This window comes from Prunus persica, chromosome G6 (assembly GCF_000346465.2).
Source record: "Prunus persica cultivar Lovell chromosome G6, Prunus_persica_NCBIv2, whole genome shotgun sequence".
Classification (NCBI taxonomy): domain Eukaryota; kingdom Viridiplantae; phylum Streptophyta; class Magnoliopsida; order Rosales; family Rosaceae; genus Prunus; species Prunus persica.
Genome location: NC_034014.1, coordinates 6,115,165 through 6,140,117, shown reverse-complemented (window position 1 = coordinate 6,140,117; position 24,953 = coordinate 6,115,165). Strand labels below are relative to the sequence as shown.

General features: G+C 37.2%; 1 protein-coding gene across 3 annotated transcripts; it reads right to left on the bottom strand.

Annotated features, from left to right (window-relative positions):
* LOC18773977 (DNA-directed RNA polymerase III subunit 1) lies at window positions 225–23,771 on the bottom strand. 3 transcript variants are annotated; one of them, XM_020565355.1, is made up of 28 exons: window positions 23,391–23,768; window positions 23,092–23,197; window positions 22,856–22,985; window positions 22,394–22,546; window positions 22,101–22,278; window positions 21,801–21,985; window positions 21,509–21,618; window positions 21,249–21,348; window positions 19,802–20,017; window positions 19,554–19,702; window positions 19,326–19,464; window positions 19,096–19,236; window positions 17,535–17,723; window positions 17,190–17,397; window positions 15,862–15,955; window positions 14,556–14,790; window positions 14,099–14,290; window positions 12,781–12,879; window positions 7,189–7,392; window positions 6,837–7,112; window positions 5,046–5,193; window positions 4,780–4,931; window positions 4,185–4,340; window positions 3,990–4,106; window positions 3,735–3,862; window positions 1,764–1,968; window positions 1,420–1,622; window positions 225–784 (listed from the first exon to the last, which is right to left on the bottom strand). In XM_020565355.1, exons 2-28 carry the CDS (start codon window positions 23,172–23,174, stop codon window positions 697–699), a joined length of 4,278 nt encoding a protein of 1,425 aa, XP_020420944.1. In that variant the 5' UTR covers window positions 23,175–23,197; window positions 23,391–23,768; the 3' UTR covers window positions 225–696. The 3 variants fall into 3 exon arrangements, with proteins under 3 accessions (XP_020420944.1, XP_020420943.1, XP_007208145.2); XM_020565354.1 differs by having other exon boundaries at window positions 23,092–23,194; XM_007208083.2 differs by lacking the exons at window positions 225–784; window positions 1,420–1,622 and having other exon boundaries at window positions 1,856–1,951; window positions 23,092–23,194; window positions 23,391–23,771.

Sequence of the window (24,953 nt, the reverse complement as noted above, 5' to 3'; positions counted from 1 at the left end):
TTTAGAGAACGTCTTTTAGAAAAAGAGCTGGTGACATAAAAGAATGAACGGAAAAGAGCACTGTTGGAGCAAGAAAAATCATAAACCAACCTACATTCAGGTTTCCTCTTTGAGCTCCATTTTGGTTTTGCTAAAGACCATTGGGACGGGAGATTTAGTCCAAAGTGCTTACATGCTGCTGTTATGTATGTTAGTAGCAATCGAGAGCACCATGACGAGACGACTTGCGAAACATTTTTTAGGTTTCTCAACATTTACTCTATCAAAGTTACATGACGCCAATTTTGACGCTCGAAACTATCAAAAGTACGCTCGAAACTATCAAAAGTATATACAAAGTATACAGTACCGAGTATAATGTTAAATTGGGAAAACTACTTGTCTTTGCACAAATCTTGTAGGCAAGTTAAAGCCGCAATGAATCTGACAAGTTTACATCAAATGACTAGAAATCTGACATGTACCATGTCCCCCATCTTCATTCAACATTCTCAGTTCAATTAGCAGAGCATGTGCATGATCCGGTAATCAAGCCGAAGATTGGATTGCTACCACGCCCCCCATCTTCATTGACATTCTGCACTAGTCTTCCAGGACCATCACAATGCTTCAGTCAATTCTCATATAGAAACATGAAGGCAACATATGCATTTGCTTTGGTGAAATGAGATGATTTACAACTATTTTTTCTTCCGCTCAAGTTAGACTTGGGTGTGGCCCATAATGCAGTTCCACGTCTGAATTTGGTCCCAAATATGTGGGCTGCCTCAAATCAGAAGAAACTCTGCTCATGGAAGACAAGGAGGTTCACTTAAGAAAGCCAGCATCAACAGGCAGTTAGTGCATCAAAACCAACAAAAAGAAAATATTAATAGGGCATTGAGAGTAATACTGAAGGCAGATATTTTATGCCATTCTCGAATATCCACGAATGTCTCTTGTTATATATAGAAGTAGAAGGAAACAGACAACCTGCTATCACATATACCACCTGTAGGACGGATGGTCTAAAGAAAACTAAAAGCAGATGATTCATTAATAGATATTCTAAGACAGGATGGAGTTGATCCATTTAATTTTAACACATAGTCAGCTTGACAGCATGCCGACTGCACATTTGATATGGTAAAACCAGGAGACTGGACAAGTACAGAATTAACTTCTCCAGGAGATATGCAGAAGTTGTAACCAGCGTTGACCAAAAAATAAGGTGAAATATATTTTGATAAGTTATTAAGTTCTGGAAGGTTAATGCAGCATTACCTCCCAAATATTCATATCACGAGGACATATTATATTCCACACTTCTCTATCACTTCCAAATCTAAATTACTGAAAAATCAGGGGGCATACATGTGCAACATAAGAAAATATAAAGATCCAGACTTTAAAACTCATGTATAAATATAACATTCTCACCTTTGTCTAACTTTAAATATTCCAGTGCCTATCTGCATTGGTATACCCATGATTATGCTTTCACTTACTCCTTCAACCTTGTCAACTCTCCCATTTACGCATGCATTAAATAGAATATCATCTGTCCGCTCAAATGAAGCCATCATCAAAACACTTTTGTCCATCTTCTGAACACCGAATCTTGTGATTCCAAGAACTTCACCCTGTCATGCAAAAGAATTAACACATGAATATACATCCTCACCACATTTGCATATGTCTAATATATTAGAGTGTATTCCAATTTTTTTTTTTTTTTTTAAGTTTTCCAGTCAAAAGATTCAGTATCAACGGAAACTACTCACCCGATACGTCATCACATCCGCTAAAAAAATCATATGGCGATCATCTATGTTCATTCCATGCGATTTCATAGTATGCTTTATCTCCTCAATGATACAAACTCTCGCAGCTTCAATTCCAAGTGTCTGCTGCACTTCCATAACATTATTACTTGTGGTTTTACAACCATCAACTCCTTCAGTGCCCATTACTGCCAGAAGACCCGTGCTAAAAAGTTGGCACAAAAGATATTAAGATTAAAGAAACAACAGCTGGCTTTTAGAATCTCACTTTTTTTGTCAAGTAAAAAACAGCTAGCACTTAAAGTATGAATATGATCAAAAATAATAGAAGCACATTAATTCAAAACTGCTCACGCCCGTCGTTATATTGCATAGCACATAATCCACTTAGTTTTCTTGCTTTCTGTCATGCCAGAGATGGAACTACCCTGTTCTTTGAGGGCACCTCTCATCAGAGGAAATATACTAATACTTTTAATAAGATGACTTGCATCGTCGCAACATATGAAGCAAGACAGGAAAGGGAAAAAGAAATTCAAAGGATTAAAGATAAGGCGGCAATAATGTTAGCATATGTACAACCCTCTCGTTTCCCCCTTCCACGTCATTTTTGTAATTTCTCATCTATTATGTTTGCCTTCATTCAGGATAATGATAATCTTTTCTTTGCTAAGCAACGGGGTGTTTTTCTGTCAAATCTTATTACAGACTTTTGCTCCTCAATGAAGCTGACGATATATTCCAGCAACATGATTTGATCTGGAAATCTAAGGCCCCTCCTAAAGTGAAAGTTTTTGCTTAGATTATGGCTCATGGGAAGGCTAATACGTGTGACATGCTTCAAAGAAGAAGACCCTTTTCCTGTCTTAGCCCTCAGTAGTGCATTCTTTGCAAGAACTGCTTAGAATCGACTGACCATATTTTCTTACAGTGCCCAGTGACTTTGAACCTATGGTTTCGATTGTTTAGGGAGTTCGGAATCAGTTGGGTCATGCCCAAGGACTGCCAGTCTTTCTTGTCCAAGAAGTACAGAATCCCCGGGAACGGGAAGAAAGCCAATGTTTTATGGGCCTGTACTGTATTGGCTGTTCTTTTGGTGGTTTGGTTAGAACGAAACAGATTAATTTTTTAGGACCAAGCAGGTCGTGAAACAGAGGAATTATGGGAGAAAGTTAGACTATGCTCTTCACTATGGACCTCGACTTCTTCAGTCTTTAGAGATATGTCCTTTAGGGTTATTTGGCTGGATTGGAAAGCAGCCATTTCCTAGCTATAAGTTGTGTGTGTGCTACTGGGGTTCTTTTGCTAGTAGCTTAGGGTTTGTTCAGTCTAGTTGCTCTTTCTTTGTATCTGTTTCTTTATGGCCACCTTGGCATTTCTGTATTTTATTGTTTATTGCAATAAAATTTGTTTCCTTTAAAAAAAAACAATCTTTTCTCGGTAAGGCAGCTTCACTAATGAAAACTAGAAACTTTCTTTCATGGGGGAAACACATGACTAGGGTCTCACGTTTGGCTCCTATGGTTCATTGGTTGTTTGATCTTCCTTCTTTTCCAGAACAGAAGTGGAAGACAAGTACATAGAGAGATTCCTGTTTGGAGCTTTCTTACTGGGAATGTTGATCATTATTAAAAGGCGAAGTTACTGAAGCACAGGCCAAACCAACCTGGGTAGTGTTCTTTCTGGAAGTGATTTTGTGATAAATAAATTTGTTTACTAAGTTCAGGAGCTGAAAATTGACATGGCAACATGAATAAACCACCCAATTTGGAAAAGACAACTAACTAAATGTGCAACAAGAAGTATGCTGAATGACACCAATAGAAAGATATATGAATCACCAATTTGCATGAGACCTAAAATAAAACATGGGGAACAAACATATACCAACACAATACTTTAAAGAGGTGTAACATGAAGCCGGTTCAAAAGCTACTAAAACTAGCAAAATAAATTTCAGAACAAACTCACCCTTCTGCAAACAACTTGTACTCCTTCTCTTCTCTTTTATCACCATCAGCACATGTAACTTCAAGATCCTTTTTATTCTTTTTAACGTCTTTTGCATCAATGACAACACGTTGAACAGTGCTTATACCCTGTTATTGAAAGAATGTAATGAATCACATCTGCACCAAACATTCTAAGCATGGCAAACTGAAACAAGGAAAAAAAAAAAAAGGCAGTGTCATCCACAAAAAGCAATATCCAGGAAAAAAGCCTCACCCTTACTATAACTTTTGGGAGCATACTCTTTAAATAGTAGAGGTTAAAATGGAGTCTACTTCTATCAGCCTCCTGAGGAAGAATTTCCAATTTTCTGATATCCAAAACCTTAACATGCTGCATGGTAGATGTGACCATGAGATATTAAGAAGTAAAGAACATAAAAAAAATTAGAAAACTAACATGTATTCTGACCTCTTGCTTGAGTTTGATTCTCGGAGTTCGTAAAATTGATTCTTTTACGACATTAGCATCTATAGACAAGTGTGCATCTTGAATCATGACCATATCAAGAGTGATGACTATGGATGCTGATCTTGAAGTCATTACAATTTTTATACTCTTAGAGACCTTCATAATAATATCCAAATTTGTAAGTAAGATCATACATGGAGTTGGAGAGGAGACAGCACTATGCAAGTCAACAGAAACAATAAATTTGAGAAATATCAAATTAGTTGTTCAATAGTTTTAGATCCATATGAGTCCAACAAACCATTATACCTGAAATAACATAAACTACAACCAGAACATCAATCTTTACCTTAAAACATCCCGAAACATATCAAACCACTTGTTTGACTTTCTAACAAAGTAGTTGCTGAACAATCCAACTCACAGTTAAAAAAACCATTAACCTAGCAATCCAAAGACGTATAGAAAGAGAAACGCCAATTTGCATTGTTGACTTTTCACTTTCAGTTGAAAACTTGAAGCACATTAATACATGATGCAAACAAAAATATAAGTTAAATTCACAGCATCTCTAACAAATTAGTTACATACATACCTGCCCAAGAATTGTTTTCTCAATCCGACCTGCCACCACCCGTGCAAATTTCGCATTATTATTATGCTCAAGTATTGCAGTGACAATGGGTGTACTGATCTTTTTTGCTCCGTTTATTATTTCCTTGATACGAGGGACTCCAAGTGTAACGTCTAACATATTGTTAAGGATCAAATTGAAACACAGCCAGTAAATATCCAAAAGGACATGAAGTTGATACATATTTATCTTCCCTCAAAATAGATAAGCAAATGAACAAAGGATACTCATGCTTGCAACCCCAGCAAAGTGAAAAGTTTTCAGTGTCATCTGTGTCCCAGGTTCACCAATACTTTGAGCTCCAATTACTCCAATCGCTGTTCCAGCTTCGACTTTTTTTGAATGATAACGAGAAATGCAAGTATTGAGAAAAACCTACAATTTGGATGTTAAGGAAATTTAATAGAGGCAACAAACTCTAGAAAATATAAAGGGCAAACTCTAGCACACAAAGGTATACAATGGACACCAAGACAACACTCAAACGTTACATAATACAGTTTTTTTTTGGGTGTGAAAATCATTCAATGTCATTGATTAAACAGAGGAAAATTCAAGATTTGAGTACAAATGATAGCCCCAACAAAGGAGGGTTTATGCCATTACAGAAATCAAACTACCAACACAGATTGCATAACACAGTGAGCAGAAACATACAAATTGACAATTAACACTGCTCACTAGAGCCAAAATAGAAGAGAGTTAATAGATCTGATTGAGGTAACTTTTCACCACCAGTGCTAAATCAAGACCAGACAAGAGCTTGATTTGCTGGAGACCAGTTAGAAAAAGGAAACAGCTAAGTGCAACATCAATTACTCAATCTTATAAGAAAAAGCCTAAGCTTATTGGATGGAAACTCAAATTGCAAAACAACTCTCCTCCTTCAATAAACCACATCAGACATAGACTGATTTCTATAAGTTGTAGCTATCCTCTCACCTGAAAGGCTGGCACTTAGCATTCAAACATTCCAAAAATTGGGATTGGAACAATTTTTATTTTTATTTTTGTCAAATACCGTGTAAAGATTTAATTAGAAAACAGCAGCAGTAAAGCATTAGGTCAAACACAAAAAGAACAAAATCTAAACTCTGAAGACACAAAGGTGAAGGGCTTCTATCTGTCCACCCAAAAAGTCATCTCAGAAACTGCAGCCCATCTTCTATTCGTTTATAGCCAAAAATACCGAAACCTGCATGATGGAACAATTTTCCAAACTATGATCTCCTCTGCCATCATACAAGCATGAAGCATGTCCTTCACTGTCCTACGAACACCCAGTAGATCCCAAACAATGAAACCCATACCTCTACTGCAATGGAAATCTGACACCACCTGTCTGGCCCACGTACACCATATAATAATTCAAAACTATCCTCTATGTATCACATTAATAGTGGTAAAAAATTTATCAGGAACCGAGTCCAAATAAAGAAACCCAATTTTGGATTCCAGACTTCTTGTCAAGAGAAAGAACCATGATGCTTCCCCAATACAACTGCATAGAAAGCCTTCACCTCAAAGAAATCCCCACCACAAAATGCTCCGACCCACACCATTCTCTCCTATCTACCTAATCTATGCTCCATGTAAAGCACAGAAAATTTTCCATAAAAAATTAACCGTTATATTATAGATCACATTACGTGGCATGCCCATTCATATATATATATATGTGTGTGTGTATATATATATATTAACCATGCCATGCACATTACATACATACATATATATATGTGTGTGTGTGTCTGTGTGTGGAAAAAATCAAGTGTGAATGTCAGCAATGCACTCGCAAAAAACACATTGAACATTCAAACACCCTAGACCAATGTATTTTTGGCACAAGTGAACGGCGGAGTTTCATGCATATATGTATAGCTACGTATATATAGACATACAAATATGTAGAGAGAGAGAGAGAGAGAGAGAGAGAGAGAGAGAGAGAGAGAGAGAGAGTATAAACAAAAGAAAGAAAGAAAAAGGTGACCAATTTTAGAACATAAGAAAACAAGTACCTCGAGCTGTTTACAAGTAACACCAGAAATATTTTGGACAATCTTCTCCAGACTAGCAGACTTTTCCTTCCAAGCCGGACTTTGATCCAACACAAAAGTATCATGTGTTTTTCTTAATTCTTTTGCATATTTATCCAGGAATTCCTCTAAAGAACTTTTGAAACCTGCAGAGCAACCACGATCAGGAGTCATATCTTGTTTTGAAAGCCGGTCTTTCACGATCTCAGACACTTCTTCAAGGGACAAGCTTTCATTTTCTCCAGCAGGACACGTGGCCTGTAAATGAACATTATCAACTCAACAATGAAAAAATTACAATTAATTCCGAATCATAAAATAAAGGGTTTCATGCCTTAGCTTTCAAAAACAATCGACGAAAATCTAAAGGAGCTCCCCCTTCTCCTTCCATCATTGCAGGATCCATACCGTCATCCCCATAACAAAATTGAACTATGCAGCCACTTGCATTCCGTACTGTGTTATCGTACTGGATAGATAGGTCCTCTAAAATTTTCGACAATCTACGAGACATGTACCCAGTATCAGCTGTTTTCACCTGCAATGGTCATAAGAGAACCATATAAATAAAAAATGAAGGCCAAACAACACTCTCTTTGGCTGATAGAATCGAACCCCACAAAAACCAATGCATTCAAATGTAATTCTCAAGCACCATTGTGCCATAATGACCCACATAAAGCCAAGAGATGACAGCTCCAGCAAGGCCTGAAGTTTTGATATATATCTTACTTTACACCATCAGACAATATCAGTGACAATATTTCATATATCTAGTTTACATTGATTACACATATGAAATAAGAGTAGCGTCACATTGAATGAATATATAAACATAATAGAAACAAAAAATGTGAATAATTCACAATATTTAGCACAAAACCCAAACTCTGAATCACAGACCACAACTTCTAGCTCAAGGATCCTACGAGCTATGATAATTTATGGAAATGAGCAGAAAATGCTATGAAGAACTCGATGCTAGATCAACTTCCCAGAATCCATTCTAGACCAAGCTGTGGTGGGGTGAGGACCAGATTCTGGGATGGGAGGGATACAAATTCATGACGAGGTTAAAAATGCTAAAATCGAAATTGAAAGTATGGAGCAAGGAGGTATTCGGGGATGTTGAGCGTGATTTACGGGAGGCAGAAGCTAGATTGCTGGTTTTGGATCAACGTGAAGGAACTGAAGGTTTGGATCACCTTTTGGGGTCTGAGAGAGATAATCTTCTTCTAAAGATTGGAGATTTGGCCCAGAAGGAGGAAGTCAAATGGCGCCAAAGAGGAAAGGTAAAATGGGCAAGAGAAGGAGATGGGAATACCAAGTTCTTTCACAGAGTGGCAAGCGGAGCTAGGAAAAGAAATTACATAGAAAAATTAGAAGTGGAGGATTTGGGAGTTATAGAAGTAGACGCTAAGATTGAAAGGGAGGTGATTAGATTCTTTAAAGGGTTATATAGCAGCAATAAAAATGTAGGCTGGGGAGTTGAAGGGCTAAATTGGTGTCCCATTAGCCAAGTGGAGGCGGATTGGCTTGAACGTCCTTTTGATTTGGAGGAAGTTCAGAAAGCAGTTTTCGAGTGTGGCAAGGACAAATCCCCGGGACCAGATGGTTTCTCCTTGAGTTTTTTCCAATCTTGCTGGGAGGTTGTCAAGGGAGATCTCATGAAGGTTATGCAAGATTTTTTTCAAAGTGGAATCGTTAATGGGGTTACAAATGAAACTTTCATTTGTCTCATTCCTAAAAAGGCGAATTCTGTGAAGGTTACTGATTACAGACCGATTAGTCTTGTTACGAGCCTTTATAAAGTGATATCCAAGGTCTTGGCTTCAAGATTGAGGGAGGTTCTTGGAAATACTATCTCCCAATCTCAGGGAGCCTTTGTCCAAAAGCGACAGATTCTAGATGCTGTGTTAGTTGCAAATGAAGTTGTTGAGGAAGTCAGAAAACAGAAAAGAAAAGGGCTGGTTTTCAAAATTGATTTCGAGAAAGCTTACGACCATGTGGAATGGAATTTCGTAGATGATGTGCTGGCAAGGAAAGGCTTTGGTGCCAAATGGAGAGGCTGGATTATTGGCTGCTTGGAATCTGTCAACTTTTCCATTATGATTAATGGAAAACCAAGAGGAAAGTTCAGAGCCTCTAGGGGATTGAGACAAGGGGACCCGTTATCCCCTTTCCTATTTACTTTGGTTAGCGACGTTTTAAGCAGAATAATAGAAAGGGCTCAAGATGTTAACCTAGTTCATGGAATTGTTTCTGGTCATGATCAAGTGGAAGTTTCTCACCTCCAATTTGCAGATGATACCATTTTCCTTTTGGATGGCAAGGAAGAGTATTGGTTAAATCTGTTGCAACTGTTGAAGTTGTTTTGTGAGGTGTCTGGAATGAAGATTAATAAGGCTAAAAGTTGCATTCTGGGGATCAATTTTAGTACTGATGCTCTGAATAACATGGCGGGCAGTTGGGGATGCGAGGTTGGTTGCTGGCCTATGGTTTACTTGGGTCTGCCTCTCGGGGGAAACCCAAGAGCTCTTAATTTCTGGAATCCAGTAATGGATAAGGTGGAGAAAAGACTTCAAAAATGGAAGAGGGCTTGCTTATCCAAAGGTGGAAGGTTAACGCTAATCCAAGCGGTTTTGAGCAGCATTCCTTCTTACTATATGTCACTGTTTAAGATGCCTATAGGAGTGGCCGCCAAAGTAGAACAACTTATGCGTAACTTTTTATGGGAAGGTCTAGAAGATGGCAAGAATTGTCACTTGGTCAGGTGGGAAAGGGTGACTAAATCGAAAGAGGAAGGTGGTCTTGGAATTGGCTCTTTAAGAGAAAGAAATGAAGCCCTCAGAGCTAAATGGTTGTGGAGATTTCCACTTGAACCCAATTCGCTATGGCATAGGATCATTAAGAGCAAGTACGGAATTGACTCAAATGGGTGGGATACTAAACAGATTGATAAGGTGTCTTGTAGGAATCCTTGGCGAGAAATTTCGAAAGGGTATAACTCGTTTCTTCAATGCTGCAGATTTTCTGTTGGAAATGGGGAGAAAATTAGATTTTGGGAGGATTTTTGGCTGAAAGAAGGGATTCTTAAAGATCTGTTTCCTAGACTCTCTTCCTTGTCTAGGAGAAAAAATCAAAGTATAGCCTGTTTTGCTAACAATCATGTGATGCCTCTCAATTGGGATTTTGATTTCAGAAGGAATTTGTCCGAGGCCGAAATAGCAGAAGTGGTAATACTTTTGGATATATTGGGGAACGTGAGATTATACGGTTCTAGACCGGATCGGAGATCTTGGGAGGTCAAGGAGCAGGGTTCTTTTTCCTGCAAGTCTTTCAGGTCTTTTCTTCTCTCTACCACTAGGGATGTCTTTCCCCCTTTCAGCTCAATCTGGAAGGCAAAGACTCCGCCGAAAATTCAATTTTTCGTATGGCTGGCAGCAAATGGTAGGATTAATACTTGTGATTGCATTCAAAGGAGGCAACCAAAGATGTGCTTATCCCCCTCTTGGTGTGTTCTTTGCAAAGAGAATGCAGAAAACATTGATCACTTGTTCATTCATTGTTCGTATTCCCTAAGATTATGGTGGAGGATGTTGGGTGCTCTCGGAGTGGAGTGGGTGATTCCTAAAGGGTGTTTTGAGCTCCTTAGTATCAATCTGAGGATTTCAGGGAAGGGGAAGAGAGCTGGAATCCTTCGTGATTGTCTAGTTCATGCTATTTTCTGGAATATCTGGATGGAACGAAATCAAAGAATTTTTCAGGGTCATATAGGAGTTAGGGTTGAGGAATTATGGGACAGAATTAAATTTTGGGCATCCCTTTGGGCTTCGGTTTCGGGGCAGTTCAAGGATTATCACTACTCTACCATCATGAGAGACATGATGGCAGTCTTAAGATGATTTTACTGAAGTTTTTTTGTGTTTTTTGTGTTTTTTATACAGTTTGTTTTTCATTCTTAGTAGGTCAGACTCTTTTTTTGGTCTTCTTGTTTGATCGAGGATTTTTCCTCTTGATTATCAATACAATGTTTCTATTCAAAAAAATAAATAAATACAGCTGTGAAATACCATCAAGCTTAAGCCATTTGTAAATAGGCCCAACAACGGAAGCTCAATAATACTAACACTCCACCTCATTCCCATAAAACTTAAAAATTAAGCCTTACATGTGCTTAACCTTAAACAAGGATCACCGCAATTTGAACATATGAACAAAAAACAAGGCTATGATGCTGTGTTATGAATGGTTGGCAAATTCATGGCTGTCTTGGCCTCTAAAATATTCAGGCCTTGCTTTAGGAGGGAATCCTAGAGCTGCAAGGTTTTGGAATCCAGTAATAAAGAAGATGAAAAAGAGGTTTCAAAGTTGGAAGAAGGTTTTTCTCTCAAAAGGGAGGAGATTTACTTTAACTCAAGCTGTGCTTGGAAGCTTGCCAACTTATTGCATTTCTTTATTTAAGATACCTAGTGAGGTAGCTGGTTTTGTGAGGAAATTTCCATTGGATTTGGGGAGGACAAGAAAGACCACTTAGTCAGGTGGGATTTAGTGTCTCAAAACAAAGATAAGGCAGGCTTGGGAATAGGTCATTCAGAGACCAAAAACAAGGCTTTTATTGGGCAAGTGGCAGTGGAGGATTCAGACAGAAAATGAGTCTCTATGGCGCACAGGGTCTCCATGGTTTTATGTTTCCTAGATTACATAATCCAATTTCGTTGAATCTTCTAATTATCCTGTAAGATGTAATTTTGGGTTTAGAAGGAATTTGTTGAGCTAGGAAAATCATCTTGATGCTGGTACTAGTAGATAGTGTTCTTTTATAACTCACCAGGACAGATGCAAGAAGATGGAGGCTAGATTCAACTGGGTTTTTGCATTGGTGTATAATGTGTAAATAGAGGGAGGAAACTGTCGACCACCTTTTTTACATTTGAATTTGCAGCGAGTTTTTGGCTATGGCTGAAAGGTGTATTGAGTAATTCCAATGAGTTGTATTTCATTTCTTTGTGAGAAGCATAAAGTATCAGCTAGTATGAAGAATGCCAAGGTCATCCAGGGATGCATGGTTTCAGTTACATTTCGGGTGATTTAGATGGAGAGAAACAGAAGAATATTCAAGGATTATAGTAGGAGGAAGACGGGTTGAGGACTAACGAGACAATGTCAGGTTGTGGTTTGCTCTGGGCATCAGTTTCTATAGAGTTTAGGGATATATCTTTTTCAGATATTTTGTTATTGGTAGCTTGCTGTAGGTTAAATGTTTGGGTCTGATGTTTTTGATGTAGTTTAAGATTCTGCTTGTTTGCAGAAGTTTAGCCAATTGGCCAGGGCAGTGAGCCCGCCCCCTTGCACCGAAGTTCGAATCCCCCTCCCCATAGATTAGATTAATTTAGAGTAATTTAGACTATCGATTGTTTCAAAAAAATATTCTGCTTGTTTTTGACTGAAGTGGACTTCTTGTCCTCTATGTTGTATTTTCTTATAACCTTGTCTGGTACTAGTAATAACACTTATGCTTCCTTAAAAACTAAATATTAAAAAAGAAACAGTTAGACTGTTTTTGGGATACAGGACTACCAATTTATATCAACTCATGCAACACACAAACGAGAACGACTACCAGAGTAATGAGCTTGGCCAGTAACAATGTCATAAAATAGCTACTACTCTAAGTCTAAGTGGGCAGATGTACATGTTTATCAGGCAGTAGCCTCACTTGTATAACTTATCCATCTAGAATTGTCTTTATCATCCAATATATTTTAGCTGTATCAATGCTCCAGTAGCATGCCATATGCAAGTTTGACAAGTCATGCAACGAGAAGAGTTGCAAAATTCAGATCCAAATCAAGCAGTATAGAAAAAATGCCCAGATTAATAATGTGATTTAGAAGCTTCATAATGTAAGAACTATTTAACATACAGCTGTATCGACAAGCCCCTCTCGACCGCCCATAGTATGGAAAAAGAACTCTGTAGCTGTCAAGCCACTGTAAAAGGAACTAGCAACAAAGCCTTTAGCCTGCATAAATAATAACAGAATGACCCTTAATCACAAGAATATAGATCAATGGTTTCCTATAAACAAGATATATATTAGAGCTATAAACACAAACAAGGATGAAGAATAACAAAAAAAGGTTCTCCACCACAATGTTGAAAGATGTTTCATAATTCATCTCTCATAATGCATTACCTAAGTGACAATGAATTTTATAATTCAATTTTTTATAGACATGTTTTTACTTACTAAAGAACATGTTTTAGAGCCAGAAGGAACTCTAGTTAAACTTAAACTTTAGGACCAGCATAGGCTGCCCCCTCAGAGAATATCAGTTTCATACATAACCCATGCAATTTTATATATCCTTCTCTCTAGTTCTTAAATGTTGCTTCATTATTGATTTTCATGTTTCGGTTATGCTGTTTTAGAATTTTTGGTCTAGTCAATTTAGCATTTAAGTTCGCCCTTGCAAAAGTTAAATTCTGGGTCCACCACTGAATGCTCATGAATGTTAGTAGTTAGGGTGATGCAGTCAGATATGATCCAACTTTTTAGCTAGTCCTAAGATACATCTTGTATTACCAGTGAGAAGTTTTTTTGTTTTTTTTCCACAGACTAAGAAACACATAGAGTGGACAAAATGTTTTAAGACGCATTAAGTATGAAAATTGCACAAAATACTTTTAGAAAGTAATTCTCCTAAAAATAAATAAAGATTTTTTCTTTATTTTGAAAAGAGACATAATTTTATTAAAGTAGGAAAGCTAATTACAAAGAGTGGACAAGGAATCGACAATCTAGGAAGGAAGAAGTAAATACAAGAAGGTACAACTCAAAAAGATGTAAAATAGAACATGATAAACGAAAAATTCTAATCTTGCTTCAGAGCTGCTAAAAAATCCAACATTATAAAAGAATGGGCATAATCTTTAAAATTGGCCAAAATAGATGCCCATAAAGCTGCCCAGAACCTTCACTCTGTCCCAAAGTTCATCTACCCCGCGCCCTTATAATCCTTAAAGGTTCTTCTATTGTGCTCCATCCAGACTCCAAATTATCTCAAATCATTATCAATTGTTTGTGCCTAGTTCCAAACAATGTGAAAACAAGAAGTGGGTTGTGGGGGAGGGGAATGCAATGCTCGAAGACAAGATGCTGTATATTTTGTGTAGGTTTCATACTGACAGTACATGTCACTACACATAGAATTACTGGTTAAAAAGTGTACGGAACTTACTGCAGGGGTTTTTGCTTTTCTAGGGAAGTGAGGAAGGCTTCGATCTATGAATCCATTAGGTGCACGACGACCACCAACCGATTGTTGACCAACACAGGCAATCATCTGGCTAATATTGATAGGAGATCCTTTAGAACCACACTGGGACATGATCAAAGGACTGTTTCTCCAATGTAGTGTTTGCATGCACAACTGTGAAAAATAAAGGTCAAAGGCTATTTCGAAACCATCATCTCTGAAAATATGATGACAATAAAATAGAAATAATTGCTAAACAAACTGAGCTGCTACCATGAATAGCTTTCTTGAAAGCACACAAGCAAACATTAAGATTGCAAATGAAGACGAAGAAGTAATTACTAAGATTTGAGATTGACACTTAAAAAAATACACTAAAAAAGAAATTCAAAACAGAAGTTCAGTGCATAATAAGCAAAAAATAATATATAAAACTCACCTTTCCAGTTTGATCTCTAATATTGTTTAATATTTTAGTTATCCCAGACTCAAGTGATTGTGCCGCATCACAACCTGGTTCAAGTGGTAGCTGTCCTTCATTATACAACTTTATCTTACCAGCACATTTGTTATAACCTTCCTTAATTATCTTTTCCTTTTCATTGTACAAATTGTCACTTGGTTGTACATCGCTAATCCCAATTGAGAATCCGTGATTACCAATCCACCGAGCACTGCAATCCAAGCAAATACTAACAATATTAATCACATACTAATGTTGTATTTACCATATAAATGCTCACAAAACATATTTAAAATATATAGGCATCATAACAGACAAGTGATTAATAATTGAAACGCCCAGCTATTACAATAAGACAATTTCCAATTTACCAATGTAAGGTACTAAGGCTGGACATTTTCAAATGAAGACAAGAATAAATGCAGCCTAATTCAGTATGAAACTGAGTTAGGATAACCATCAAAGCTACAAAACAAATTGTAAGCTAAGACATAGAATAGTCCACTCCACTGGACTTAATAAAATAGGAAGACATGAAGACTATACAGCATCATGCAAATAGAAATGAGTGATTGACAGCCATTAAAACTACAGAATATATTGTAAATAGAAACATTCTAAGGATTCTAACTCTCAACACAATGTTCTTAGAGCACTCAAAAATGCATGTCGGACTAGGTTTTCTTTGTTCTTTTTGGTCAGAAGATACAGGCAAAATATTTAGGGTATCCAATTGGAATAAGGAATATCATAATAATGGTAGAAATTGAGTCACTTTTCGTTTTGATGTTCTATACAAAATTTCATAAGCCTAAGTAGAATTTATCAATTCCATTCCACCGGTTGCAAATTCCAATTTGAGTAAAAAAGTAAATATATATATATATATATACAGTTATTATCTCATCTGGATGACCGTTATTATCGTACGGATGCCATTGTAAATAGGGAGGAAAACAGGGAGGGGTAGTAGAAAATACATGGCGTCAGCACGATAATAACGTCCAGATGTCCACTTAGGAGAATTTCTGTGTTTATATAAAGAAGTTGTATTGAACATGTTGAGTCACTTTTAGCCATACTTTATATATATAAAGAGTTCGTATTCAACATGTTGAGTCACTTTTTGCCCTACTTCTTTTAGTGCTTGAAAATAAACTGCAACAAAAACCAAATTAGAAATCTGAAGAAAAAAAATTAAATTCGAATGTGAATTACGATGAACACAACCAAGATGGACTAAAAGAAGCTTGCATTCAAGAAAAACTGTGCTTGATAATACCTTAACTTAGCTAGGCGATTCATGCAAGAAGCAGCCGCATGAGCTTTATAGTCTCTGAGAAGTACAGAGTAAAGTCCATCCTTATTGCCATTTCCTAAAGTGATACAAATGCAAAACTGTGAATATCAATATCACTTGCTCAAATATCCAAAGCTGACAAAGAAACACTCCAAAAAACAACCCACAGCTCAGAAAAAATTTAAGCTTCCAATCAATCAACTTTAACTAGCTAACAAACATTAGTATCCAACACAATGGAGATTTGTAACACAGGTCTAAAGTACTTGGGAAATTTTCAACTGAAAACGTTAGTATGGTTATAAGGTTTTTTAGTAGAAGCTATGAGTGACATAGAGGAGAGAGCCCTTCAGAACCTTCTGGAAATGCTCCTGACAGCTTCCAACAGAGGGACGAGAATCTTCCAAGTAAATACACTCTGCACTGCCTTTAGTTACAGCAGCCCACATCTTCTACACTCTCCTCACATCTTAAATGAGTAAAAGCAACACATATATAGCCCTTTCCTAGAAGCCATCAGTCAAAATACCCTAGAATGAATTAAAATTCTTAAATATACATGACCCAATCTGGCTACTCACCTGCTCCAAAGCTACCACTACAAACACTAACCATCATACTTTGAGGACATACGGGCTCAGGAATCACTAGTCAGGATAACCAATAAATAAGCAGAGAAACCACACTTAAATATAAACCAGGCCAACTTCAGGTACAGGTTAGTACGCCTCAAAAGTTGAAAGTAGGTCACCTTCCATCACCCAGTCAATACATTGCTCTATCCAATTTTCCAATTATCTTCTCTTGAATCCAGAGAATGGAACCACTCCTACTCTTTGGAGCAACACAAATTTGTCCTGATCATACCTGTTTTTCTTTCTAAGTGAAATACCACGTAGACCAGATTTCATCATATAGAGGATAGAGCCCTTCAAAACCTTCTGCAAATGCCCCTGACAACTTCCAACAACAGAATAATGGCCATGTTCATATAGTAAATTCCTATTCTGCCTGCTCACAGAAGTTCTTATGTCATCACAAGTCACATCTACTACTTTGTATCATTTTAAAATCTCAACCAACTTTGTTGAACCAATTCAGGTCCAATATAGCACCATACATATGCTACTTTACCAGGCTGATATTTCATATGCCCTGGCACCAGCACCATGAACCTATCTAGGACAATAAAATAGGCCCTCAAATATTTAATTTGAGAAATGTACTAAAAATGATACATCTTATTACTTGTGCTTCAATTTTAAAAAATGTAGAACTACTAAAAAAACATATATTGTCAAAAGACTGACCTAAGGTACCCTTCCCAAGTTGGCCAGCTATGAGCTCACTGTTACGAAAATAAACAAACCCATCATTTGGACACATTGCTTCAGGTCCTCCATCTTCAGTCTTGCTGTATGATTTCTCATTAACAGTAAAATTTAGATAGACTCTCACATTTGAATTTGGGCGTACTAGAACGCTAAATAATTGCTTCCCCGTCCATAGCTCTATTGGCTGCAAAACGACAACTGTGTTTCAGTTAGGAAAAGAACATATATATAAAAGAAATGATAAAGACATTGACCAAAATTCCAAAGTGTATATGTACAATTGTGTCACAATAGAAATAAACGATGGCTTTAGCAACTCACCTTAATTACAGCAGGTGTTGGCAAGTCAACAGGATCCGTTCCATCCCCCATATATGAACACATGAGTGAAAAGGATGCACGGTCATAAAATGTGTCCTTCCTTGTTATAAGGAAAGAGGATGTTAGAAAATCTTGAGTGGAAGCAACCAAAACCTCTCCATTTTTCGGAGTGCATAGATTGTTTTGCACCTGAAAAATACACTGAAATGTTACATGAAAACAAAATGCAGTTAACAGTCATCAGAAGCATAAGCAACTGAAGATGCCCGGGGGGGGGGGGGGGGGAGGGGGGGAGACAGAAGCGGAGGAGGTGTGGGAGAAGGCAAAGTACTGGGCAGCGCTCTTGGTTTCTGTTTCTCCTTTTTTTAGGAATACATCCCTTTCAACCATTTTGTGTGATTGGAAGGCTGCAGTGTCTTTGTTAGGATTGGGTTTTTTTTTTTTTTCTTTTCTCATAGTGGTAGATCTCTGTATTTGTTTTCTTGTTTCTTTCTATTATTGGTGGATTACTTGTCCACTTTTCTAAAATTTCTCCTTTTAAAAAACTTGTACATGATAAATAGCACCCCCATCAAACCCAGATCAGTCAAATGAAGCAGTATTTCATTTCATTTTCCCACATGAAAGATAATAAATAAATGAAAGGGTCCATGATGATAAATAGTCGATCAAAGTCTAAAAAGGGACAAACTAGACAACTAAGATGGAACTAATGATGTTTCAGAAACGTCCTAGCTTAGCTGAGGTACATTCTTTATAAAATTTAGGAGCTGTTTAGCTGCCCCATATGCACTTACTCTGCAGATAAGTAGAACGTTTAACTAAAAAAGCATTAAAGGGTCACTACCCCTGTAGTCAAGTGGTATAAAATAAAATTACAGAAAAACCAAAGCTGACAGAAAGACAGCTTGGGAGGGAAAAGGGTACATAAATCACTGTAAACCTAATTCCAGATAAAACAACAATGGCTCAGGAGATTCAGGATTGAAAGAGCTAACCATTTGAATACTATATTGACTTGTGTGTGTAGGTTGGGTTAGGGTGGGACATGAGGAGGCGTTTCTGAGATCAATCAACATGTGATGAAAATAATTGCAATTTGTATATTCCTGTAATATTGAATCCCTCCTTATAAGATCCTGTTCCTAGAGGTCATGATAATGTCATAGGGCACTTTAGTCATCAGTTGGTTGGTTCCAACTTCAAAAATATTATTCTCATTCTGTGTTCCATAAGGGGTCCAATGGAAAGGTATGGTCCAGAAAGGGTCCAATTGAATGTTAGGCTTAAAATTTTGCATCCTTAGTCCTTTTTGTCATTAAAAGTCTTAAAATTTTGCATCCGGAATTGCCCTCATGTCTTAAAAGTCTCCTTGCATCCGAATCGTGTTGATAGGTCATGGTCAGCTCACTCCTCTGGTAACTTTTCTTGTAAATCTCTCACAACAATGCTCAAATAATCCCAATGCAAAAATTTTAAGTTTTAATGTAGGGAAAAACTGTAGTTTTATGGAAACCAATTGGCATATATCTCAATGAAGTGAAGATTCAATCTAATTTACCCCCATCAACATAACAGCCTCTGTCCGAGCCTCCTCTGTTTGTGGGACATGCATATTCATTTCATCACCATCAAAATCAGCATTGTAAGGGTTGCAAACAGATTCATTAAACCTCAATGTTCTCCAAGGCATAACCTTAGCCTGCATTCACAAATTGATAAAGTGTGACCAAATATCAATAAAATTCATGTGAAAAACATATACAAAATTCATTCGAAATATGTAATCACCCTATGGCACATGATAGACATCCGATGCAAGCTTGGTTGTCTGTTGAAAAGAACAATGTCCCCATCTTCTAGATGACGTTCAACTATGTCACCATATTTGAGTCCGTCAGCAGCGTTCTTTCTGTTAACCTTTAAGGACCTTCAGCACAAAACAGTAAATTCAAATCACCATCAAAGCAAGCATTTCCATATAAGAAAAGAACAGAAAAAAAAAAGTTAATTCCCTACCATTCAGTGCCATCAGGATTTCTGAGCATTCTGGCACCAGGGTACTTATCAGGTCCATTACTGACGCACTGCCTCAACTTCTCAATATTATGATGGGAAACACGTTCTGGATAAGTTAAGATTTGAGCCATTTTGATAGGGACTCCAACCTAAATCCAATAAAAATTTCAGAGGAAACAAACCTAACAACAGGCACATAAATTAAACTAGCATGAACGCTTGGCTCAGGTTTTAGCACAACATCTAACCTCAGTGATTTTCAAATTAGGGTCAGGTGATATAACAGTTCTGCCAGTATATTCAACACGCTTCCCTGATAAATTCCCACGAAAGCGCCCCCCCTTCCCTTTGAGGCGCTGTACAAAACCACTCAATGGCTTGGCAGTTTGCATGGAAAAGGGAACACCACGAATGTCACTATTTATATACTGTGCAACCTCAACTTGAAGTATATCCCAACTAGCCTGGACCACAATTCTCAGCATTAAGCATTATACAATCACAATATGGAACCACAAGTGACACCTACTATACCATTTAACTTCACCAGCAGAACAAGATGTAAAAAGATATTCAGATACACATACAAGAAAGATAATACAGCCACGTGCAAAAGGAGGCCTCATAATTAACTCAGATATTCTAAACCATAAAAAGCGCACGCAAAGTTCTAGTGAACCGCTACAGAAACATAAAGAAGTTAACGTAGGAAAAATATCAATAAATGAATGTGATTATTTTTCTTTTTATAAGAATACTACCGTCAGCCAACCAAAACTAGACACATAAACTAAAATACAAGAACAAGCATCTCTCAGTTCAAAACAAAGAAAAAAGCTTCCTGGACAACTCACAGTAGAGCACACCTCCCCAATCCAGAAGAACTTCGCTAAGGGGAATGTCTTAAAATCTATGCACAAGAAGTCCACATAGAACCTAAATATATAATCTATCCCAAACTGAGTTCAAACTCTTCTCGCCTTCAAAGATTCACTTGTTCCATTCCAACCAAACAACCCATGATGAAGCCAAGCACATCATCAAAGAGTATACACCTTCTCGGATGCCCCTGCACCAAAACAATTTTCCAATAGCAACAATACATAGCTGTTCTAGGACACACCCACCTCTACCCAAACAACTTCAGCAAACCACTCCTTTTGGCCCCAATTGTACTTTCCTGCGTGACTTGTGCATATGTTTGACCCAAAAAAAAAGAGTGACTTAAGCATGTTCTGTCGACAAAATTGACAGAATGTTGGACCAATGTGATATGGCTAGAAAACTAAAGGAGTTCTTGTTTGAGTTTTAAACAATAGAGACAACAGAAGAATGTAATCTGGTAAACTAACAAAAAAATAATGCATAAAATCATGAATGTGAATCATTTCTCAGCAAAACTAAAATATTTATCAGCATATATCTCACACAAACAGAAATCACATCATACGTCAAATACAGTAAATCAAGTATTTACTTGACCACACCAGCACATAACATCAGATACGAAACGAGTATTTTGGACTCATGCCTGGGAAGGAGTGTATATCAAGTCAAACATGCAGAATTTCATGTACAAATGTGAAGTAAATAAGGAGACTATACTAACAATAAACTATGAACAAAGACATCATTGAAGGCACAATACAACAAGCCTTGCAGTACTCCAGGTCAGACAAGTGTCCTCTATCATACCAAACATTTGGGTGCAGATTTTGCTTCTAATAAATCCCGTCTAAGAATAGCATTGGATTGAATAATTCTCTTTAACCTCTCTGTAATGTCATTTTCATTGCTGCAATAGGAAAAATTGAAACCCAATCAGCATCATTTGCAACTGTGCCACCTTAAAACCACTGGAATACCGCAGAAGGATATGATGACACCTAAGTAAAACATATGAGAGAAAAAGGGAGAAAAAATCTGCAAGTGAATAAATGGCATGTTGAGACAACCTCAGTGATCTATCCACAATAACAGAAGGCCGAATAGCTATAGGTGGCACAGCAATGTTTTTGATGATGAGGTTCTGTGGTCTATTCGAAAGATTAAGCAACTCACAGTCCTGCAATAACAATAGAATATATAAATCTGCTTCAAGAGGAACAGAGATGCAAGAAAATGGCTAGCATCCACCATATTCTTTCTTTTTTCCTTTTTTTTGCTTACCAACTATAAAATTAAAGTTACCAAAATAATCAACTTCTATAGAATTAAAGGGTTCTTAAGACTCTCATATACAAGTACCTCATCAACCATCCTTTTAAACAGAGAATAAATTCTAGCAGGGTTTAGCATATGAGTTGCCACATTAAAGGATGCCTTGGACTCTTTCGTGTGAGAAAGTGTTGTTCGAAAGTCATCCATAACACCATTAAGTTTTGAACGATCATGAATAATGCCCAGCACACCCACGGCCTTCTTCACTGAACCTGTCATACATTACATATCAAGGCAATCACTACGCTTTTTGAAAGATGACAGAAGCTCCAGCCACCGAAAAAAGAAATTTGATGAAAGTATAAAGAAAAAATATAGAAACCAAACCATTTATAAATCCACATTTGGAGCACTTCACTGGTCTATAATTGGTTGTCAAGTTATTACACTTCTTCACTATCTTTTTCATCAACTCGGTTTTCCTCAAAGGCTCCATCTTGGGACTTCTCATCTTCTTCAAAAAGTCGTTGCGCATTCCCTCCTCCAAAAGTATGCCAGAACATAACTACAAAAATAATAATAATAGCGGAAATTTATCATGGAAACCCCTCGTGAATAAAATTCAACAATAAAAAGTTACTAGAAAAAAATCACAAATGGAAGGAACACAATTCTTGTACCTTGCAAATGCACTTCAAAATGTCCACAACAGTACTTAAATATCCAACATTCAAAACAGGGAGGGCAAGCACCAAGAATCCAAAGTGCCCTGGACAGTCCTTCATTACCGCACCACATGTCGCACACTCACCACTACTCTTATTTGCAGGGCCCTGAAACAAACAAGGACAGCCAAGTAAAGCATACTCCATAGTTTGAAAGCTACATAGTAATTCCTTCTTCTGTATTTAATCATTTCAAACTTGAATTGTCCATGTGAAATGTGAATGCACGTGAAATTAATACAAAGAAAATTGGAATGCGGAAAATGGTATCCAGTGTGTGAGTCAATTGTAGTGACGGTTCTGGCATAACTCATTCACTAAATCTAAACTTGCAACAATATCCAATTAAAACAACCAAAAAAGGCTTCAACAATAACCAAAAGCATTTGCTATAACAATTCAAGGGTGAGAGTGTACCAAGCGGGGGTCCAATAAGCCGCCTTCGATAGGCTTTTGATTGGGATCATAATAATTGCATTTATAAATTTGAGTTTCAGCCATATTGACAATCTCCGTGTCGGACATGGCGCTGAATTGCCATTTTTCTCTACAGGCACAACGATACCATGCATTGAGTAATCAAAAATGACATGGTTTTACTAGTATCAAACTGAACCAATTGAAATTCAAGAAAGAAAGAAAAAAGGTCTTACATTTTACGATGCCCTTCGTCTTCGATGAAGGGCTGTTTGGTGAAGATTAGGGTCTTGGCTTGGCCTCTATTCATCGTCCTCATTGATCAACACCACAAAAAGACTACTTCGAGATAAGAAAAAAAAGGGAGATAAAAATTGGTTAATTGGAGATATATTTGTACCCACAAAACTAGATTGAAATACTCAAAATTCCGGGCTAACTTGATAACAACTATTGAAATATTATAAAAGGATGTCTCTTTTGCATTTCGAAATTACTATGCTACAAATTTAAAGATATAATAAAGAACAAATACCAAATGGAGATGGCGCCGACTGTGTAGCTTCAATGGAGAAGGCGCAGGAACATGTGCAGTTGATTCGAGAAAGAGAGAGAGCACTCAGTGTTGACGGGTAGAGAGAGAGAGAGAAGGGGGGGACGACAGCTCAGAAAGGTTTTGGGTTGGGGTTTTAGGCTGGCTGGGTAAAGGGCTGCACAGTCGGCATATGCGTGAACAATATATAGTTTTGTTTCTTTTTTTTTTCCCCCCCTTTTTTTTCTTGCCAAATTGCACTGATCATAGGGTGTCTCAAAAAATTGTTGATGATACCCCGTGGTTAAGGGTGGGCATCGAGGCCGAAAAACTAGAACACCAAGCTATATCGGATAGAAAAAATCGAAAAAAAATTGTATTGATTAAAAAGTCAATAAACTGGCAATGAATCAATTCAAACTGATTTCAATGCCGATTTCACACCTTACAAAATCAGATCAAATCAAACCAATTGCATTTTCTTTTTCTTTTTTTAATCATTTAAGTCTAATGCTTAATTTCTAATCCCATAACTAATATTTCCCCAAGTCCAGTTTCAAGCACCTTTCTTTTTTAGGCCCAATTAACTCTCTTTGCATGAAATTGGATCATTTGTGAACTTTTAAGCTCAAAAAATAAATTTTTAGTTGGAATTTGTAAAAATAAATAAAAAAATATCTGGTCCGTAACTGGAAAAATAAAAAAACACACCGGAACCAGTTTAAACCGAATCGATCAGTTTCATAAAAAAATTTCACCAAAACCAAACTGAACCACACCGGTTAAATAATACCGATTTCGATTCCGTTGCAAGGTGAAAACCAGATTGGACCGGACCGTGCCCACCCCTACTCATGGTGCCCATCAAAAAATCGCATGTGAGAGTCACATCAGACGGATGTATTCCAATTCATCGTGTATTTAATAACACATAATGAATTTAAAAATTATTTAGTAGGTTGAGCTCTTCCACTTCCATTCATGTGGGCAGAGGTTCAAAACCCTCAGACACCCAATGAATACTTATGGAAACCCCTCCCCCAATAGCTTGTACTAAAAAAAACAAAAATAGTTGATAAGCAAAAGATCCACTAGTATAGTGGTTTGAAGTAATTTCTCCCCAAACAAGGTCTTGGGTTCGAGTTCTAGCACCTGTGTTGTGTGTATGAGTTTAGCATATTATCACTCCTCTCAATAGGAAATGTCAAAAGGTCATTTTTTTTGTTCATGTAGTTTACCACTTAAGTCCTTGTAGTTTCAATTTAATCAATTGTGTCCTTGTAGTTTTGAATTCCAAGCAATTCAATGACAGTCTCCAATATCTGTCAATTACTCTAAATCATGTTTACATTGAGTGGCATTTCGGTCCAATATTACACCCCCTCCTCAACCACTCCCAAAGCGACCCTAACCCCTCTTGTAGCTTTTCTTATGTTTTCAAGTCTCGATGTCCCTTACCTTCAATCTTGAATACAAAAAATTGTGTAACCTTTTAGTTTTGTTTTCAGAAATTTGAGTTCATAAGGAGAGGTTTTGGGCAATGCATGAAATTAGGGTTGGAGTTTT

Coding starts and splice junctions, on each gene's coding strand:
- LOC18773977 (XM_020565355.1), bottom strand. CDS start 23,174: ATGAGGACGATGAATAGAGGCCAAGCCAAGACCCTAATCTTCACCAAA. Junction 19,237..19,325: donor TGTCTATCATGTGCCATAGG/GTGATTACATAT, acceptor TTGTGAATGCAG/GCTAAGGTTATGCCTTGGAG. Junction 5,194..6,836: donor TTACTTGTAAACAGCTCGAG/GTACTTGTTTTC, acceptor TCCAAATTGTAG/GTTTTTCTCAATACTTGCAT.